At 50.3% G+C, this 21,347-nt stretch overlaps 1 protein-coding gene across 4 annotated transcripts in view; it reads right to left on the reverse strand.

The window, feature by feature from the left end:
• Positions 1-11,799: 11,799 nt before the first annotated feature.
• The window catches only part of Klhl31 (kelch like family member 31), a 12,232-nt gene continuing 2,684 nt past the window's right edge, over positions 11,800-21,347 (reverse strand). For 2 of the 4 annotated variants that reach the window (XM_004644617.2, XM_023704827.1), the window contains 2 exons: positions 14,690-15,891; positions 11,800-12,950 (listed from right to left, as the gene is read on the reverse strand). In XM_004644617.2, the coding sequence (XP_004644674.1) occupies positions 12,218-12,950; positions 14,690-15,861 (1,905 nt within the window). In that variant the 5' untranslated portion in view covers positions 15,862-15,891 and the 3' untranslated portion in view covers positions 11,800-12,217. Of the gene's footprint in view, positions 12,951-14,689; positions 15,897-18,215; positions 18,442-21,347 lie in introns of all 4 variants that reach the window. The other 2 variants (XM_023704826.1, XM_023704825.1) reach the window with 2 other exon arrangements.

Consider the following 21,347-nt stretch of genomic DNA (forward strand, 5'->3'; position numbering starts at 1 on the left):
CTCTTTAATACCTCTATAATGACCAAGCGTTATTAGCACTGATATCAAAGCCCTTTGACACCGGGGACCAGAGCGAGAGAGACCGCTGAAGGGTAGTGGGGCTGAGGGGCTCACGCAGGCAGACCGCTCAGGGAGGGCCCGGTTCTTAGCCACCAGTCTAAATTTACCACTTCAGGGAGGGAGAAATGTCCTGCTGCTGGGATCAGGATAAAGAGCACTTGAGCCGAGATTAGGGATGGGACACATTTCTGCAGGGCGAAAGGGGAAAGGGAAATTTGTACCTGAAAAGGCAAGGGCCTAAGAGGAAGTCCTCATGCTGTGAGGCTTTGGAAGAACTCAATGGCCTGAGCCCAGTGGGCTGGCAGCTGGGGAGCTTCTCTCTACTTCGGGAGTCACCAGCTGCCCCCACCACGCACGCACGGTTGAGTATTGGAGGGAATGAACCTAGTTCACTGTTGGGCCTGTGCAGACCAAGTCCGCTTGTCTTCCTGTGCTATGAGTGGTGGCGAAGATGTGCGCCGGGAGGCGCCTCTGCCAGACCGCCGGGTCTCAGAACTGGGTGCGGAGGGCAGCCTGAAGGCGAGACCCGAGGCCCAGATCCGGGCCAGGCCCTGCCGCCTTGGCCTGAGGACTCCACTTCCCTTGTTGTTCTGCAAGCCTTGGATGGCAAAGCACATCCTCATCAGGCTTCAAAGATGCAAGGACACCAGAGAGAACAGGTGTGCAAAGTCTGAGCAGCGCACCGCGGAACAACAAAGAGCCGCGAGGTTGTATTGCCTTGGTAGGGTGACTTGCGATGCCTAGTGGGAATTAGCGGCTGCCACAAGCGGCTCCAAGTACAAACGCGAGGTCGATGCAGGTGAACTGCAGCCCCCAGTGTTCTCAAAATGTTTCCACGTGTATTTTCTAGTTTGTTCTTTAAAATTGTTCTATGAAGCAAGCAGGATGTTATGGTTGACTGTAATCTTTCATCACTGTGGAAACTGAGGCCTAAACCACTGGACTGTACGTGCTGGCTTGGAGTATAATGGTCCAGTCCTCCAATTTCTACTTTACTTTGCTTCCCACAGCAGAGATGATGGCAACCTTGCTAAACTTCTTGTTGAAAGTGGAGAGCTTTACCTCTCAGCCCAGACTCCATGGAGTTCTCTGAACGTGCAATGATCCTGAATTTTCAAGTCTGTTTTAAATTCAGCGCGTAGCTCCCTGCTTTGCTTTGCCCTCCTGAGCTAAGATTCGCCCCCTGTTCTGCAAGAACCCTCCCGGCTCTGCACTCCCCCGCAGCTGTAGGTGCTGCATGATGCAGCAGCAACGTGTTTACATGTCTGTCTCCCCAGCCTCTTCCGCCTGCTCCGCGCCCCGAGGATGGGGAGACCTGGCCTAGCGCCGCGGAGTTGCCCTCAGTCTCTGGTGCCAAGCAGTTTGCTGGGAAAAGCAGAAGCAACTCTCTCCCTGCCCTCTGTCTCCGTCTCTGTCTTTGTCTCTCTGTCTCTGTCTCTCTATCTCTCTCTCTCTGTAAGAATTCGTAGGTATTCAGGGCCATGGATATGCCTGTATTCTCTCTCTCTGAAAGATACTATAATTTATCATTTTAGTTAAACTGCTATTCATTAACTACATTCACTGTTACTGAGATTTGACAGAATTATTCTAAGATTGTTTAACATATATATATATAAATAAATGAAACTTATTTTCAGTGCATAAAGCCTGGGAACACTTTATTGGAAAATAGTCTAAACAAAATAAAGTTTCGGAGCCAGGGAGATAACTCAGTAGAATAAGCCCTTCCCTGCCAAGTGCAAAGGCCTGAGTTCAATCCCTGGTTCCACCAAAAACAAAACAAAACAAAACAAAAAACAAAACAAAACAAACAAACAATCCCCACAAAATAACAAGTTTAAAAAGTAATTGAACCGTGTCAACTCCCTGAAGTGATCTATGCAGCTATGGTTAGCTAAATAAAAACATAATAAAATTTAGTTTGAAGTGTTGCTGCTTGGGTTTTGTTTTTCAGTGTGTGTGTTTAAGTCCCATCAAAATATATGGTGATAAATATTAATTTACTGTGATAGCTCCTCGACTAGAGATGTGGGCTTGATTCTTTCAGTCCTTCCCATCTGGTTGTGCCAAAGCTCAGTTAAAATTTTAGTAATAATGGACCTTTTATTTTAATCAAAATGCAACATTTATATAATCTAATCCCACTGATCTCTTGGAAGTGGAAATAACATACACATAAAAACAGTTCCTAAGTTACATACATTAAGATATTCCCCTAGGAATTACGACTCTGGCTACCTCAGGCAGAAGGTGCATGAGCTCAGCTCAGCAGCGGCGTCCCACTAAGAGAGAGGCCAAGGTGGCTGCTAAGGGGCAAGAGTGCCCGTGAACCGCGGGAGCGGGGTGGGCTGGCAGTTGCTGTGCAGGCGGACCCCAGCCTGGCGCGGCCTGCACCCGGTCCTCGCAGCGCGAGCCCCTCCTTCCTGGTGAGCCCCAGGTGCTCGGAACCGAACGCTCAGCCTGTGCTCAGGCCAGGCAGCACGAGACCTTCACGGCTGCTGAGTGTGTCATCACCGTCTAACTTGTGGGGCAACATGGACTTGGCTTCTCGGAGCGCTGTGGGTCCGAAGTCTGGCCTGGCCCAGCTGGCTTCCGCGCTGCAGGCTCACAGGGCCACCACCCCAGCGTGGGCAGGGCAGGCTGAAGAGAGCAGCATGTCCACATCTGCTGGTAGGCCTCCGCTGGTGCAGCTCTCTGACCGATGCTGGCGTCCACGTTCCCTGGCTGCCGGTCAGCTGGGGGCCCCTACTGGCTGCTGGCAGCCTCTTCTCCAACTTTGCTCTTGGACAGCTGCCTCCCAGAGGCGGCGATGACACACACAGCCCACCTCACACTTGGCAGCCGTTGGGATTTCCTCTTCTCTGCATCTCTGCCTTGGGTTAAAGAAATTGTTCTGTACTTAAGGGCTCAAGTAATTATACTGGGCCCATATGGTTAATCCAAGGTAATCTTCACACCTTCATTACAGGAAGCCTTTCTTACCGTGTGAAATAACACAGGCACGGGGTCAGGAATGGGGTGGGTGTTGGGATGCTGACTGCAGGGCTGCTTGTGAAGATCAGGATTGAAGCTCTGCTTCCGCCGATTTTAGTCTGTTGTGACCACCTTCCCCCTTAGCTCCTTGTGCTTCCTCTGAATTGATTTATTATTACTATTTTTTCCCCCAGAACCAGGGTTTGAACTCAGGCCCTTGCACTTGCCAGCCAAACACTTACTCTACTGAGCTATCTCCCCGCCCCCTTCCTCTGAATTGAGCAGGCTGTTAAAGAACTTCTTGACTTTTTCTCATAGGAGGTAATTAAGTCAGCTTCAGTAGAAGGCAACTGTTTCTCATAATTCTTGCTCAGGGTCTTCAGCCGTCTTCTGTAGGTGTGCCTCCACTTCGCGCTGCTGGTGTACATTTGTAGCTCTATTTCTAGGAAGCAAGTGACTTCAACTGATTTTGTACTAAGTTTTCATTCTGTGTTCTTATTGTCATACAGCCAGGATTTGAGTTTTAGCTGAAGCTCTTCTTTGCACATAAGTTTACTGTGAGCTACTGATCCAAGGTTTTGGAGCACACAATAAGAATAAAATATACAGCACTCACTTTTGCCAGTTTGCCATAGCAGGTGGTTGCAACAGAATGCTTCACTGTGTCCCCCAACTCTGGCGCTGACTAGTCAGATTACAGTTCCAGCTGAACCAGAGGCGGGACACAGGTGTGTCCAGCAGACCACTTATCTCTATCCTCAGTAAGTGTGTTATCAATAATTTTCATTAGCTTTTGAGTGACAACCTCAAGCTCTGGATTTTCCAGCTGTGTGCTCAGTTCGGACACTTCGTTCACTCTGTGCACTCTCACCTGTGTAGGCAGGACCCCCAGACATGCCTGTCCACGCCTGCCAGGGGTTGGTGGGCTGCACTGGAGAGGTGGTCTCCTCTCTCGCTGCTAGACTTGGTCACATTTTGCCAGGTGCTGCCACACGCAGTGCGGTAGACCTGGGCCCTGCCGGCGGCGCGAGCTGGGGCCCCTCACTCTCTGCAGTCGGGCGGAGTCACCAGCAGGAGGTCTTTTGGTTAGCGCCTGGTCCTCTCTGGAAGCCTGCCGGCTCTTCACTGCAGAGTCCGAGTGCTCGTCCTGGCAGCTGTGGGGAAGCCAGGGAGGTCTGAGTGCTGCCTCCGACAGACGACGCCAGCTGGCGTGCGCGGACACGCAGGACTGGTGGACGTTGTGTTTGCCGTAGCCCGCAGCTTCCTGGCCCTGAGGCTCTGCAGCTGGCGGCCAGTATTCTAGGAGCCACAGTTGGCTGTACCAAACCCAGTGGTGCCCTCTGTGGCCCGGACAAGGGGAAAGACGGGGGAGGCCAGACCCAGTGAAACTGCCCAGCGTCTTGCTCTGTCCACTGCACAAATGGAAGGAAATACTATTTGTGCACCACTTACTGGGGGTGCAGCCAGAGGGAAGAGCCTCGGAGCTCTGGTCGCTCCACATGCCACGGGGCTCAGCACCAAGCTTGGGCAGGCCACAACAGTCCCTGCCACAGCGCATTCTCTGCATAACAGGCCAGGGCAGAGCCACAGCCAGGTGGCAGCAGGGGACTCACGTACCTGCATTCTTCAGGGAGGCTTATTCTTCTGATTTGGTGTCCTGCAGTCCAGAGCCTTAACCTACCTACAAATGGTCACGGGGTCTCCCTCCCCTAGAAGTATTATTTTTTGTGTGTTTGGCCGGGGAAGGCAGGTGGGGTCAGAGGCCTGAGCTTCGACAAAGGCGCTGACTTATGGGGCTGATTTCATTTGTAAGAATTCAGGAGAAATGACTGGGAATTGGCATACCTTAACAGTTCTTATATTGTCTGTGGTGCTGGTTTGTCCCTGCTCAAATGTACCGTCTGGATGGAGACTGCCTGCCACAGGCCGTGCTCCCTTCCTGGCCTCCTTTCCACAGTCCTGTGGCTCGCATGTCACCTTGGGGCCCCACTCCAGTCCACCTCGGGTGCCTCTGTGCGGAGCATCTGCAGCAGGGCTGGTCCTTTCTGCAGCATGACTTACTGACTTCCATTTCATCAGACAGCGACTCGTGCTCCTGGTATCCCTGGAAGACCCAGGCCCAGAATTCCCTGCTCATCACCTACGACTCTGCCACGAGTGACCTGGCCTCAGTGTCTTCCCACTGACAGGACATTGGTGGGGGTACCCTGTGGTCCTGTGGTCCCTGCATTGTCCCTGTTCTCAAGGCAGGTGGGAGCCTTGGGGACCTGCAGTTAGGTGCTACCTTCTTAGCTTTCGCTCCGTTCCTGGGAGTGTAAATGCTCATGAGAAATACAGTATTTAACAGAATGAATCGTGTTCTAAGCTGCTGAGCTTAAGGTCAGGTGGTAGCTGCTGAGCTCATTTCAGAGTCCAAGCATGCAGCAAGCTGTGCTGTGCATATTCTACACGGTGTGTGCATGTACCTACGTTAGCGTGTGCAGCGTGGATGCACCATCTGTCTACAGTGAAGAACGGCGTAGCACTGAAGAAGTGCGTATTAGCTGCATGCACGAACTAGTCCTAGCAGGCTTCTAGATATTTGGCAGACACAGAGAGAAGGCGTATAATTCAAAAAACTTAAGGGGGAAGAACTATACAGATATTAATCTTACGAGATGCTTTTTAAAAAGAAATGTACAGTAAGGGAAGGATTGCCTGCTCATCTCCTGCCTGGAGCATCTCTTAGCAGCCTAACTGTTGGGTTCCAGCTAGCCTGAGAAGATCCCCACTTATTTATGGTCGTGGCTCTTGTGTGCTCTCCTCTGATGATTCCTGGAGTAGGAGAAAGGGCTCTGCGCATAGTGGGTGCTCAGCAAGTATTTACTGAGTAAGTAAACCAGTTGGAACAGAACAGGAGTTAGTAAGTGGAGAGTCTTGATGTTTCATATTTCATCTCTTCACTCATTTTTATTTGTTTGACAAAACGTTCTGGCCTCTTCGCATTTGCCAGGTATTGCTCCAGACCCTGAGATGGACCTACCTCTCTCCCACAGCACTTAGGGAACAGAGCTGGGCCGAAAGCAAATGCTAAAGTAATCGGCTTTGTGGGCAGCTCTGCTCCTGGAGTGATGTGCTTTGGGCATCAGCGCTGCCCCCTGGTGGTTCTTGTCTCCAGGGAACCCCAGCGACAGCCACGATGGCAGCGACAGCCACGATGGCACTCTGGCAGTACCTGTGTGCAGAGCCGTGTCTGAGAAACACCCTATCCACAGTGGAAAGACCCTGCCTGCAGGATTTCTTGAGCTGTGATAGAAGAGAGCGTTTCTCAGCTTGAACTATGTCTTCATGACGTTTCATGGGCTGAGGGAGAAGACCTAGAGGACAGACCACAGCCATCTGAATCCCCCCGGAAGCCTTGTCCTCCGTGTGACTGGGAATGGATGCCAGCTCATCCTCCCTTAGACTCTGTGTGTGTTTTCTCTTTTGTCCAGACCAGCACAGCTAGGGGCTGCCACATGGAGCTAGAATGCAAAGACTAAAGCCACCGATGTCTGATACAGTCGACCCTGTTCTAGAAGAGGGAAATCAAGAAGTAGAGGGATCTAGAAGTGTGGGGAGAAGAAGGTCCAGTCTAGGATGCAGGGGAAGCGGGTGGCAAGGGGAGGGCAGCTGTTGGCTTAGATGGGTTTCCCTGATGGTCCGCTGGGGGCTAGATTTGTGCCAACACTGAAGTGTTATGGAATGTGTTTAAAGCATGCTCTAGACCTGCAAGGGCCCAGGTGAGACAAAGCTACAAGAGTTGTCTGGGTCTGTTGTTCCTAAGGGAAAAGGCCAGGTATCCCAGGGGGCTGTGTGACCCAGGAAGGGGAGAGAGGAGCCGCCACCACAGTGTGAGTAGCCAGAGAGCTGTGCTTGAGAGGCGGCAGCCTGGGAAGCTCCTGGGGCTGAGGCTAACTGGGGAAGAAGGTGAGTAATCACTCCCCGGGCACAGACAATGTTTTCTGGAAATTTCTTCCTTATGGACTCATATGAAGGCTTCCCTCAGAACCCTTGTTTGTGGGTCGAGCCACATGGGAGGTGGATGGAGTGGACGTAGACCATTTCCACACACAGCCCAGAAAAAATAGGCCCTAATCAGTTTCCCCCTCTAGTTGAGAGTGGAACTGTCCCCAGGATGGAAGGAGAGAGAAAATCCCTAGATGTAGGAACAATAAGGGAAACCCTGAATGTTGGCACAAAGCAAAAGCTGCATGATGGGAAGGCCCGTGTCCTCATTCATGTCACTGGGCACTGCCCGCCTTTGTGTGTGTGTGTGTGTGTGTGTGTGTGTGTGTGTGTGTGTGTGTTGGGGCAGGGTTGGAGAGGAGAGAGGTGTTTGCTGCCACAATCAGTCTTGCTTCTGTCTCTCTACTCCAGGCTAAATAGTAGCAGTGAAGAAGGGAGCCTGCTACTGAAGGTTTCAGTCACCTCTGTTGCTCTGACTGCACACTTAGATAAAATCAGAACATGGTTTCTGCAGGGGGAGTCAGGCCACAGTGACACGTTCTTGCAAGGGTCGTGGAAAGGAGGCCTAGAAGATCTTTGGGTTGATCCGAGGTTACCGCACCCACCCATACCTTCAGGGAAAGTTGTCCCTCTTCCTCGTCCCTGGCTCAGGAACACGTCTGGTCTGAAAGAGGGTAGAAAGTTGCTGTTGGCATGAGGAGCAGTACAACTGACCCTGAAGGCAACCTGCCAATGTGGCTAGATGGGAAAACACAGCTGCCTGGTGTGTTCCTAAGGACCACACCTTGTCTTCTCGGGTACGCCTTCTCTTCCAAGGGCTGCTCTCTTTGGGGAAATGGACCAGCCAGCCATCAAATCCACATGCATATCATTCTGGTGAGGAGCCCCAGAGGTGCACTGGGACATGGTCTCTCGTGCGTCTGCTACCACCCACAGTGTGCGCAAAGTGGTCGTGCTTGAGATGCCTCCTGGAGCACTGTACATATAATCAGTGCCGTTAAGCCAGGGCCTGCATCACGAGTGGGACAGTGGGACTGATGTGAGGATGAGGGAAGGGATGGAGCCCTGAAGGAAGCTTGGTGTTTCGTGGGATCCCAGGGCTCCAGGATACCTGGCCAGGTGGTCAGGAGTGGAGCATGACACCAGCTGGTTTCTGCTTAAGGTCAGTGACTTCACATGGTTACAGTTTGGAGAAGTTAGGACAAGTACTGCTGCCACTTAGGACTTCCTAGAGGTCACTAAGATGGCCCCAACTGAATGCACTGTTTAAGAACTCTATTACAGGACCATATCTTGGTTACATTCATTTACTCATTGGGAAAAAGAGGAAAAAGGTATGTTCATGTTGAGATAGCGGAGGAAGGTTGCCTTTGTGTGCAGTACCTGACCACGTCTCCTCACAAGTCCCTTCATGGCCAGCAGCGCCGTGTGTGCCAGAGCCCGTGCCAGGCTGGCTGTGGTCAGGGCAGAAACGACACCACAGAAAACACCTGCCCTGTGCCGTCTGGGGTCCAAGGTGGGCTTCTGGCCAGGCAAGGAAGCAGGTGGCTACGGATGTCTTTCGGGTTTGCCTTTTACTAGCTTCAAGCCATTGAAAAACACTTCTTATTGACTTGTCATTTCACTTTGTTGTTGTTTTGTTTAAGTGAAAACAAAGTAGAGAAGCACACGCAGCGGTTGTCACCAGCGACAGACTGTCCACCCGGGGTCACTGGCTAAGCTCTTACTGAATGAAGCTTTATCACCAGTGATGAGGTTACAAATCATACTATCGTACAGTTTTGCTGTTCTTTACACAGTACCAGAATGTTTCAAGCACACAGAAATTTTCTGTCAATACTTGCTGAATAAATAGATTCCTTTTAGATAAATAGAAGTATCCCAACAAGTCTTTCATTTCAAAATCCCTGAGAGGGAGACCAGGCGGTGCTGCCCCCCCGAAGGTGCAGGAGGCCGAGCGTTGGTGCTTTCGGGCTCCGGCGCTCACACTCGCAGAGCTGTGCTTGGGAAGTTATGCCATAGTTACTCAGCACGAAGAGAAGCACTCAACTCCCCTTGTCCTGCTTTGCTCTGGAGAACACGGCACCAGCGGCTGGGACGGGACCCCAGCCCCAGGACGACACGGACTCCTCTGGATGGAACTCAAGGTGAAATAAATGAAGTGAGTGTTTAGTCTCTTTTTTAGTAATTTGGATGAATTCTGAAGACCCATGGCCAGCGTAACTAGCAACCAAACAAAAGAGAATCTCTTGCCACTGTCCTATTTCCAGGCAGACCCCATGCTCGGTTCTAAAACACAGTGAACCACAGCTGCCGCTCTGCCTCCGGCCGGAGCTCAGTCCTTACCTCAGATGGTCTCAGCTCACCGGCACTCGGAACACACAGCTGCCGTCCAAGCCCTGGGGAGAGCTGCGCTGTCTGTACCTTTTCTGACCCACGTGTAAGCGCCCTCACAACAGAGGAAATAAAAAACGAAATTCATTTAGCACACTGAAGGGAACTGGTGCGTGAGGCATCGTAACTTGGCTCTGAGGGCGCAGCTAAGCGTGGGCAAGCTCTGGCACAGCCTGGCCTCCAGGAGACGTTCATGCCAGGTCTCTGGCCCAGTCAGGAAAAGACAGCTTGAGTTTTCTGTTTCCGCTGCTGGGTAACATGCAATTTCCCTGGTTCACTGAACCATGTTTCCTTAACCCAGGCCTGAGGCATTCAAAATAGAACAAGGCCTTTTCTTTCAGAGAAAAAGGAAGCACGTGGTTAGGTCCTTAAGGCTTTGGAGTGTAAGTCAGTGTAAGCTGAAACTTCGATAAAACGAAGTAGGCTTTTCATCTGGGAGGCTTGAAGACACTGGTGCTTCTAGGAGCAGATTAATGAATGTTTTACATGTGGAAGCTAACACGTGTTGTTTTGATTCTGCATGTTTGTATCCATCTTCCTTTAGGGCTGCAGCAGAAGATGAAAAGCAGTGTGGCCGGGAAGCCAAAGGCCCAGCACGTGTACTTTCTGGGTCTTGAGACCCACAAAGCAGAGCGCAAATGGTAATTTCAGATTATTTACCCAGCTCTGACATGTTTCCAGTTTAGGAAGCCACTGCTGGGTTTTTGTACAACCTACCTTCTTGGGCATTGGTAGAAGCAGATTGCCCTCGTGTGAGGATCTCTTTCTCCCCCGTCACGTGTCACAATGATTGACTCTTACTTCACTTGCAGCTGAGGTGCCCGTCTTCACACTCCCTCTGAGATCTTGAGGGGAGACATGTCCACCAAGGAAGCAAGTCTGTTTGCCCCCATAGAACCCGTGAGCGCTTTATCCTCTCAAAACTCTTAACAACTTACTATAGATTTCAGCGGTGTGCATTTGAATGCCCCAGAGAGAAAGATGTTCCACTCGCGCTCACGTGGGCCTTGCAGCTTGTGGCCAAAGTGCCTGCTTCCGCGGAGTCTGCTCATCAGCGCCGCTGCAAGGAGTGGGCTAATTGTGCCACTTGTAATTTAGGAGCTCCGTCATTAAACTTGCCCTATGAACTACTTTTTTGCAGATCTGTATTTTCCAGCCTGGGCAGATATAAAATTAAAGGAGCACATGCCTTTAGAGCGGCTCTGTGCTGGGTGACACTTCACATTACCCACGTGGGGTGAGGAGAAAACCCAGCGCTTTCCCACCAGCAATGCCTTGTTCTCAGTGAGTACTGATGTTAGCCTGTAGCTGAGGCATGCCCAGCACACACCCAGAGACAGGCCGAGGGGTAACGACGGGAAATTACCAGGTGAGTGCAGGCCATGAGCCACTGTCTCAGCTGGAATGACGTCCCTCAGTGGCCCCGGGGCATGCTCTAGGCCTCTCTGTCTAGGATCCCTGTATTCCTGGAGGCTCATGCTCTTGTCATAAGATGGCTTAGTGTTTGCGTACAACCTCCAGTATACCTGGAATCATCTCTACATTGCTTCTGTACGCAATACAGTACAAATGCTCTGTAAACCACTTCATACAGTGTTTAAGGAATCACATCAAGAGAAGACAGTCTGTACCTGTCTTGAAAGACAGTGTTTTTCAAGTATTTTCAGTCTGTGGTTGGTTGGAATTTCCAGGCATAGAATCTTGAATCAGGAGGGCCAAGTGTGCTTCTGACACAATATAATCCTAGCAATAGCCCTCTACCCACAGCGGGAGAAGACAAGATGAATGAAAACCAGTTACATTCCCACACATCTTGATTTGCAGGTGAACGTGGGTGGGACCAGCGAGGTTAATAAAAACAACAGAAGGCACACACCCTATTTTAATACTTCTGTGTGAAATGGGTGTTAGATTTTTAGCTAGGAAGGGGGAGAAGGAGTGTGAAATTGGACACAACAGTGTCTGCCCATAGGAGACCCTACCCCCATGAAGTGTTTCCTCCCTTCTGAATATTGTTGGTGGTGACTTCCAGGTTAAGCTCTGGGTTAACAGCCCTTAGGGTGTGATTTGGTGGCTGCCCCAGATTCCCGCTAGGGTCAGTGTTGCTTGCATTCCTGTTGGTGCTGCAGTAAGGTAAGGCTCCCAAGACAACCGAAATCCCCGAGGAAAGGGACAGCGTGCAAATACTTTTGGGAGACAAAAATGATGTAAAAATGATCGAAACACCATGAATCGTACGGCGAATATCAGTTTCTTTCTGCTTTGAGAGCAGGACTTTATACTAAGGCTTGAGTCGAAGACACAAAGTCGCTGTCAAGTCAAAGGTATGAAACAATCTCTGTTCCCTTCTTTCAGACTTGAACTTTATGAACTTGTTGCGGCTGCCTTTCAGAATTCTTTATTCAGTGGAGCATAGGGAAAAAACTGTTCAAATACAGAATTAAGTCTTTATGGATCAGAACAATTGCCATTTTACAGTAAGTGAATAGTTTCACATTCCTAAATTAAAAAGCAAGGGAAATAAACTTTTGAACACAAGTAGCTGCTTAGTCACGGAAGCTTCACGTGTCTTCGTAAAATCAGGAGAAAGATCTCAAATGTGGGCGTCAGCGCCGGGCTGTTGAGAATCGCGCCACTTTGCAAGCGTGCCTGCCCCTCGCGGCAGCTGCAGGACGCTGTTTCCCTGGTCAGCCAGAGCCCCTACGTCGCTCGGGAAAGAAAGAGCAAGAGGTAGTTCATGCACCCCCAGAGCTACGCGCGACCTCGCGGCAAGCGCCGCCCCTGCTCCCCCGCGGGGCCGTCAGATGCTCACGGGCACCGAGGACACCGAGCTGGCGCGGGACTCGCGCGTCACGCTGAGGGGCATGGCCAGCGCGCAGCTCGACACGCCCACGGTGGCCTCGGGCAGCTCTTCGTCCTCCGTCCACTCGTTGAGCTCGGGGCTGAAGCACTGCACACACTTCTTGTACTTCTTCTCGCCCTCGTTCCAGCCGCCCAGCAGGTAGGCGCGGCCGTGCAGCAGCGAGGCGCCCGCCGTGCTCACGCCCACCGGCAGCGGCGCCACCTGGCTCCACTGGCGCGCGGTGGCGCTGTAGCACTCGACGCCCAGCACGTCCACGCGCTCGCCGCGCGGCCCCAGCTGGCTGCCGCCCATCACGTACACGCGCTCGCCCAGCGCCACGGCGCAGTGCCAGCCGCGCGGCGTGCTCAGCCCGGGCAGCTCGTGCCACGCGTCACCCGCCGGGTCGTAGGCGCACGCGGAGCGCGTGTAGGCGCCGCCCACGTAGCCGCCCGTCACCAGCACGCGGCCACCCGCCACAGCGCTCGCGTGGCAGCAGCGCGCCGCCTCCAGGCCCGCCTTGGGCTGCCACTGGTTGGTGGAGGGCACGTAGCACTCGAGCGAGGCCAGGCTGCCCTCGGCGTTGCGGCCGCCCACGGCGTAGAGCAGCCCGTCGAACACGCTGAGGCTGAAGTGCGTGCGCTTCTGGGTCATGCTGGCCAGGTGCAGCCAGCTGTTGAAGCGAGGATCATACCTGGAAGGGCAGAGGAGGGACTCAGCCGCCAGCACCACGGGGGGCGCAACCGCGAGGCCCGAGAGGCCAGGTGGCTGGCCACGGAACCACGTCCCCCGCGCCCCATAGGCTCCCCACCCCTGCAGGCAGAAGCCGGCACCAGTGGCCTCGCGGAGAGTGCAGGAAGGGGTCAGAGAGGGGCCTGAGCTGACCTCACTGAACCCACGACTGCCCCCAGCTCGAGGCTGCGCCCTTAGCGTAGGCGCTGCCTCCCTGGTATCCTCAGAAGCCGCGGTGCACACCTGTGCTGCCCAGGGCCATGGCCAGGCTGAGCCACTCCATGGGATCGTGGCTAGAGAGCGCCAGCCAAGGCTTAGCTTTCGCTTCTCCACGGCAGTCCAGCCTGTACGTGGATGTCAGGCCTTAACTTACAGTTTTGTTTTTAATACTCAGTGCTATAGCTTTAAAAGCTGAAAAATACCAGTGACTCAAATGCTAGTAGGTAGGAATCAGCTCATAAAATGAGCAATCCTGGCAAGCTGGGGCTTCCTTGTGCACAAGCACACAACCCTGCAGTTTGATGGCCATCTTTTCCCACTGAATAGGCTTACCTACAGTTACTAATTGAAGCTTAGATTGTTTGGCTATTTTAAATGATGCGCCCACATATAATGAAATAAATACCTTTCATGAGCTACTGTGGAAATTTTCAGATCTTGTTCATTAGTTATGTTGATGTAAGCATGACTTTGTGACCATTTCATATATATGGAAGGTTAAGTTTTTAAGAAATATGTTCAAGTAATATGGCTTTTGAATTCCATTTTGGTGGATTTATTCTGCTTTCATTTTTTCTACATGTGTCAAAAATATTGACATTATTTTGCCTTCAAATATTTAAAAGTAAAAAGTAAAAAGCCACCACATTTTATGGATCACATTCTATTTGCCAGTAATGGATCTGACAGTTGTCAATGGCGCTAACTTAAAAGAAATAGTAGGGGCCAGGGAGATGGCTCAGTAGAATAAGTGCTTGCCTGGCAAGGGCCTGAGTTCAATCCCTGGTTCTGAAGAAAAAAAAAAAAAAAAAGAGAGAGAGAAGAAAAGAGTGTTATTCTTTTCTTGCCACGTAGCATTAAAAATTAAATTTGTAGCCAGTTTCATTCAGAAGTTAGTGTGTTAAGGGTACCCAATTAAAAACGCAAACATATAAATCATTATCTACTAATGGTAGGATTCTCAGTTTCTCCTATGTAAAATCAGAGTAATTCCCTGCCTACCTCCTTGTCTTGTTTTGGAAGTCAAATGTGACACACTGGAGCGCATTTGGTACAGTATAAAGTGACATATATATGTAAGTGGCATTGTTGTTATGGGTATGCTGAGCCAACGGTGCTGATAGGTGTGGTTCTTTCTTTCCTTGCCTTTCTTTCTTTTTTTTTTTTTTTTATTTTAGGGAAGGGCCTACAGGGTGTCGGGGTCTCACTACTAGATCGGACTCCTATGATCCTCCTGTTTACAGCCTCCCAAGAGCTGGGATCACAGGCTTGCGCCACCACGCCCAGGCTCAATTGCTGCCTCAGCGCGCCCCAGGGGTGGGGCCCGCAGGCAGGCTGGGGATGGAGCCCCAGGCCCCTGCGCCTGCTTGCAGGTTCTTTAGTCCACTGAGCTATTTGTCTGGCTCAGCATGATTATTTCTATGTCAAGGCAAGCTCTCCCCAAATGCGGAACCATTCCAGTTTCCTATAGAGGCCAGTTACCTGCAGAAACTGCTGACTGCGTGCTTGGCTTGGTTTCTCGCGTCGTTCTGGTCCTCACCGCCAGCTACGTAAAGAAATCCATCCATCACAGCCACACATTGGTTAAAGCTCTTGGCGGGCATCTCCGTAAGCTTGCTCCACCCATTCTCAGGGTCTCTGTACAAAACGTCTCTGCTTAGGGATTTCTCCGTAAGGCCTGGGCGCCCTCCCACAGTGACCAGGACCCGGCAGGCGCCGCGGATCTTTGTTCGCCTCGACTGCAGTGTGTTCTGACGGTAGGGGAGCAAGTGGTAGTTCATCGCGTCCACGAGGAGTCTGTGGCAGTCAGCATCTTGCATCATTCTCGGGACAGACTGAACGTAGTTGACCAGGTCTTGGGCAGAGATGGTGCCAAAGCGAATGTTGCTCAAGAGATCTGCAGCATATTTCACTCTCTTTTGGTCAAATTCTAACCATCTCATTGCGATCTGGAACGCTACTATCTCAGAAGGCAACTGTAAATCATCATCTATGAGAAGTTCATTAATTTGTTCAAATGTAAGTTTCATAAATTGATCTGATTCTGCAAATTCAAGGAAGTTGTCCCGGATAAATTTCTGGGCTGCTGCTTTTGCACTTTTCAGAGAGTATGTTTCTGCAATGTTAACCACATACATACAGTTCTCGACATTGATCTCCTGGATCAGAAAATCGCTGCACATCTTCACGAGCGTGTGGATCTGAAGATAAAGCGCAGCAGAGACGACACTTCCTATGGTGTACAGGGACAGGGTCAGCTTGCCTGTGTAGGCATACGCAATGACTGTCGCCAGGCCTAGCGGGGCGATGTCGTTGAGGTCCACCCTGCGAGTCGATGGGTCTTGTTTTAGGATGTTGTAAAAGTGCTCGCTGCATGAAGCCATCACTGCCTTGTGAACGTCAAACGACTTGGTTTTGGTGCCGATGACTAGGTCGCAGAGGAAGCTCTCCTGCCGCATTTTGCTCAGGCTGTCCAGGAGGCTGGGGCCATAGGAAGCGTCAGCCAGTTCTGAGGAGAGGCAGCTCAGGCCGTTGCCCCCCTCCAGGAGCCCATTCAGAGCGCTCAGTTTGCTGAGGGGGCTGTCTTCTACGATGATCGTCATCTCATTGATTTCGGCTTTGTTCTTTTTGACAGTCTTCTTTTTGGGGGCCATGGTGGCAATACTGTCACAGGCAAGGGTTCACTTTTTTTAAAAAAGAAGAAGAAGAAGAAGAAAGCATGGTTTTATTTCAGTTGTGCTTTGGACTTTGAAAGACTACATTGAAAAAGGTTTTCATAAGATGAGCTATTATAAGATGATGATTTTTTTTAGTGCCATAAAATAGACTACTCTTTAGATAGATTTAAAGGCATTAAACTGGATAGACATTTTAGTGACAGTTTCAACTGCAGCATTACCAACTAGAGATGAGTCTAGAAAAATCGATAGGATCCAATGAGATTTCTCAGTGGGCACACTGCCAAGTAATTTTCATACAGCAAAGATGAACATGTCTGACTCAACTGTGCAGTGTTACAGAATAATAAACCTTATTCCGAGGCCTTACTTCGCTTTCCTCCAAAAGTGACTTCTAACCACGTTAAAGGTTTTCCTCAAATACTAAAATTTGGAATACATGTAAAATTAGAAAATCCTAGGGAAAGATAGCTTCATTCACACTAGCAATGCAACCTATAATGTAAAAGATGAAAATTTAGTAAGAGTCGTAATATGAGCACCGTAGGATTTTGCCAGAGCGATGAAAAGAGATGTGAGAAGCAGGAAGTGTAAACAAGACCCAAAATGACAACCGATGCTTTAAAACAGGGAGAAACTTCAAAAGGAAAGAGAAACTGGGGCGGGGAAATGGAGGAAAGGAAGGGAAAAGCAAAAAGAAGATATATATATGAAGATAGTTGTAGTACGAGTTTCTCCTAGTTACTTGAAGGGAAAGCTTTATGCTAATATTGTCCAGACAGTTAAATGCTGCTATCTTGTACTCTGAGTAATTTAAAGATAATAGCACATAATATATGAACCATTATTACCCCCTTATTATCTTGTTTTGAAATTTTTTCTCTTTAAAATTAAAGAGAAAGGCCATCCTGCCTTGTGTTCCGAGTGTCCTTGTCCTGTCCACGTGGAAGGACGGCAGCAGGAGGCAGGCGCAGACCCGCCTCCCCGCAGGCCTTCCAGCCTTCTTACTGCGCTCAAATCGGCACTCACAGGTTAAATTTCTTTAGAAGACTAGCATATTTAGTACTCCTTGTTACTTTTTGCAAACAATTATGAAACAGATTATGAGCCTCTCTAACATCATTTTAGTGTTCAAATGCATTTGAATTTCGTGTTGGGTGTCCCCTTGTTGACTTTTTGGGGTGAAACAATTTTTTTTTTAATTTTAGGACAGGCTCTACAGGGTCTACAGGGTCTCACTGCGTAGATCGGACTCGTGGCGACCCTCCGGTGTTCAGCCTCCCAAGCTGCGAATCTAGGCCTGCGCCAGCACGCCCGGCCCACCTCGTGGGTTACAATACACAGACACAGCACCAAGACAGCTGCATGGAGGGGCGCAGGGACGGAGGTAACAGCGGACAGCGGCCGTGCGGTTTTTGCTCATTCTTTTCGCATGTACTTGATGTCCCACCAGGACCTGTGTGCGCCACACAAGCGTGGCATCCCTGGGCTGCACCCCCAGCTGGGTTTCCCTGCGTTATGTGAAGTGGTACATAGCATGTTATATAGCCTGTGACAGTTTAACCCTAAATATTGTGATGTCTACAGAAGTGGTGGCGAACTTATGGCACTTGTGTTTCATTTTTTAAGACAAAATATATTAATGGATGGGTGTTTTTTCTAAACTAAAACCTCAGTATTCACATTTAAATGCACTTGGCGATAAATAAGCGAGTTCTGCCGCCAGTTTGACACTCATCTCTGAAAGCTTTGCCATTGCTTGTCTAGAATAATGCCACTGTATAAAAATATAACACGACCCACATCTTTTTTTTTTTTTCTTTTGCGGAAGCAGGCATTGAACTCAGGCCCTTGCGCTTGCCAGGGAAGACCTTATTCCACTGAGCCATCTCCCCGGCCAAACACGACCCACATCTACAATTTAACATTTTCTTTTTACTCCATTAGAAAGTAGAAAGGGAAATGTAAGTTAATTTTAGCTGTATATTTTATTCAGCCAGATATTTCCATTTCTATGTGTAATTGGTATAAAATTATCAGTAAGATATCTTCCTTCCTTCCTACTATATCTTCAAAATACAGGGTGTGAGGCTGGGAAGATAGCTCAGCGGTCTCAGTGCTGGCCTGGCAAGCGCAAGGACCTGAGTTTGATCCCCAGCACCACAGGCTGTGCCCCCCCAACTGGGTGTGGTGCACACACCTGTAACCCCACACTGGGGAGGCTGAGACAGGAGGATCACTCTGAGTCTGAGCTGTATTTCAAGACCCCGTACCAAATAAATAAATGAAAAATTTCAAAAGCCCAAACTACAGGGTGTGCTTAGACTTACACTGCGTCGTAGCTTGTGCTAGCCACACATCAGGTGTTCAGGACCCACATGTGATCGAGGCCTAGCATGTCAGATGACAGGGTCGGAGAGCAGCTGGCTGCTTACTCAGGCAAAGGAAGCGCGGAGCCACACATCACGGGGGAGCAGAAGCGGACGCAGCAGGGCGCTGGGTCACATGGCGACCCTGAGTGGACCCTGGTAAGGCGGCTGGAGCCTGGAAGTGTTCCTGAGGGATTTGGAACAGAGCATTCTTACCCTTATAGGAATGGTGATTTAGAAAACGTGGGACATTTGATTGTCAGGTAAGCAAAGTGACGGATTATATGGAATGTAAGGAATCCACTAGCTGGACCCAAGGATTGCGATTGAGGGTGCTGTTCTGGTGAGGTGAGGTGAGGGAGGTCTGCAGACAACACCATCCTAGCACGTCCCCCTAACAGGACCTTTGCATGCGGGAGTGGATGGGAGAAGACTGAGGAGCAGAGGGCAGCTCTGAGCAGCGATGGGGAGGCCTCACTCACCCCGCTGTGTACTAGGTGAAAACGTGGAGGCTGTGGAGCCAGGAAGGCTTCGGACCTGATAATTTGCTCGGAAGGAAAGCAGAAGGCAGCCTGAGGCAGCGAAATGGGCCCGCTCTAGGTCTCCTCAGCTTCCCTCTCTTACCCCTGCTGGCCACCTCACACTCCTTCCCTCAGGCCTCCACGCTGCCCTTGGCTGCCCCTGTGGGCCTTGCCCTGGGCTGCTGCACTTCTGAGGAAACTCCCCTGCTTTTTGGTGCCAGGAACCGAGCTCAGGACCTTGAGCTTGCCTTGCGCTGTGCCCCTGAGCCACATCCCCGGCCCCGTGGCCTCTCTGTATTTCCCAGACAAACTTGTTTGCAGAGCCACCTAGGCCTGGAATGCCCATCTCCAGTGAGCCGTCTACCTGCCCAGTTACCCTCATTTGGTGCCACGGTATTCCATTTGAAACACTGCCGCTTCTACAGAAGAGCCTGGGCATTGGGATCACTGGTTTTTATCTTTTTCTGGCACTAGGGACTAACTCCAGGGCCTTTATACTGAGCTACATGCCCAGGCCTTTTTATTATTTTAATTTTGAAATAGGTTTAAGTTGGCTAAGAGCTTGTGATCCTCCAGCCACAGCCTTATGAGTAATAGGTTTCAGAAGCCTTCTATTTGACTTACGTTGTAAAGAAAAGTTGGATGGGAGTTTTACTTACTACTGTTTCTCCTGTCCACCAAGTGACTGTTAGGTGCTCAGGTATTCGGGGCTGCCCACGCTAGGCAACCAGGTGGTCACCTGGGCCGCCAAACCCTAGGGAGGTGCTGACTTGGGTTACCATCTGCAGGGCACAGAGTGCGTCCTTGCTGAGCTGCCCTGGCTGGGGGAGTTTCACAGCTGCCTTTCCCCTTCTCCTGAGCCACAGCAGGCTTGGCTCTCTCTTCCCACCCTCCGGGGCGCTGATGATCCCAGTAGGATCAAGGAGATGAGGCACTTCACAGCTCCCAGGACTGCTGTGGCTGGCCGTCGGTGTTCCTCACACGCGCATGGCCTCTACCACAGTGTGGAGCCGGAGGAGAAGCAGCACTTGCCAGGGTGGCTGAGGTGGTAGAACACGATGGCAGCTATGTGGAGGCACTGCCAGGTCCTTTCTGTCCCTTCCTTTTTTGGATCAGAGAAGGGACTTTGCACAGGGTGTGGAGAGTGTCCCACCTGGTCACAGAGGACAAGCACAGTTCCCTCTCGGCTCCAGGCACAGTCACCAGCCAGAGTGGCCCATTAGGATTGGGAGGGAGGGGCCCAAAGAAGTCTGTGCTCCCCCACCCCACCTTCGCTGAGCCCGGGTCCCAGGCCTCTCCTGGCCACAGCGTTGAGGACCCAGCACTTGAGCAGCTGGGCAGAGTGACATGCATCATTGCGTTCCCCATCATCTTTTGCGACTGTCAAATTTAAGCCCATTAATAATTAAGTCCCAAATAGAAATAACCAAACGTGAATATGTATTATGCATTAACTGTACACCAACACCTCCATTTCTGCCTAAAATAGTAATTATATAGGTAGGATTTACCAGTTGAGGTATTACCGTAAGCTGAGCTCTGGCATATGTACCTTACAGAATTCATTTTAAAATTTAAATACCAAGTATAGTCCTAAGGGCAGGTTATACTGTGTTCATTTTACAAATGAAGAAGCTAAGACTCACGAGAGTAATGAAGAGCTTGTCCAAGGCCACATAAGTCAGGGACGCAGGAGCAAGATGCAAACCCGGAGGACATGCGGCCCTTGTCTCTACCCTTAGATGCAGGCCGAGCCCAGTCCCTGGCTGGCTGAGAGTTAGCTTCTTCCAACAGAAGATGAACAGAGGGAGGAGGGGAATTGAGGTTTATCAAACTAAAATTTGCATATAGAGATCACAGAGTGGTTGTTTCTTGTACTGAAACAAGAGAATTGCTTTTCTGACTGTAAGATAAATTTGATAAAACTTGGGAATTTCTTTCTCCTCTTAAGGGTAGCAAGGATGTGAAATTCTAATAGGCTCAGTCAGCCAAAACATGAGCAAGTCCAAGGAGGGCCCACGTGAAGGTGCTGATCAGCAATCAAGGGCTCCATTTTAGTGTTAGCGTGAAGAGGAATTACCATTTTTTGGCATCAGTCAATTATCAATTTTATGTGGTTCAACTTGGCTCATGGCTGTGCCATGCTGGCTTTTACTTATAAAATATACAGACTAAGGGCTAAATTCTAACTGTACTTCTAGACTGAATATAGGACACAATGCAATATTTTTTGTTTTGGTTTTGCTGAAAATGTTAGCACAGTGGCCCTTGCTCTTTCCTTCTATGCTTGTCAAAGGAGATGAAGGGTTAAAAATCAAATTTTTAAGACTGATGTCTCCTTGAGCATCACAGACTGAAAACTAGGCTTTGTGTCCATTCTGCTCTCACGATCTGTTAGACTGCAGAAAAATATCCAACCTTTTAGGATTTCAGCTTAATCTCTTGTGAAACAGGGAAGCACCCTTTCAGGTTGAAAGTTGTGCACCGTCAGGCATCACAGCCAGGAGCTAGAGGTGCGGCCCAGGGCTGCCGCACACGTGCACTGCAGGCTGGAGGTGTGACTCAGGGCTGC

This window comes from Octodon degus, unplaced genomic scaffold, assembly GCF_000260255.1.
Source record: "Octodon degus isolate 3935 unplaced genomic scaffold, OctDeg1.0 scaffold00205, whole genome shotgun sequence".
NCBI lineage: Eukaryota > Metazoa > Chordata > Mammalia > Rodentia > Octodontidae > Octodon > Octodon degus.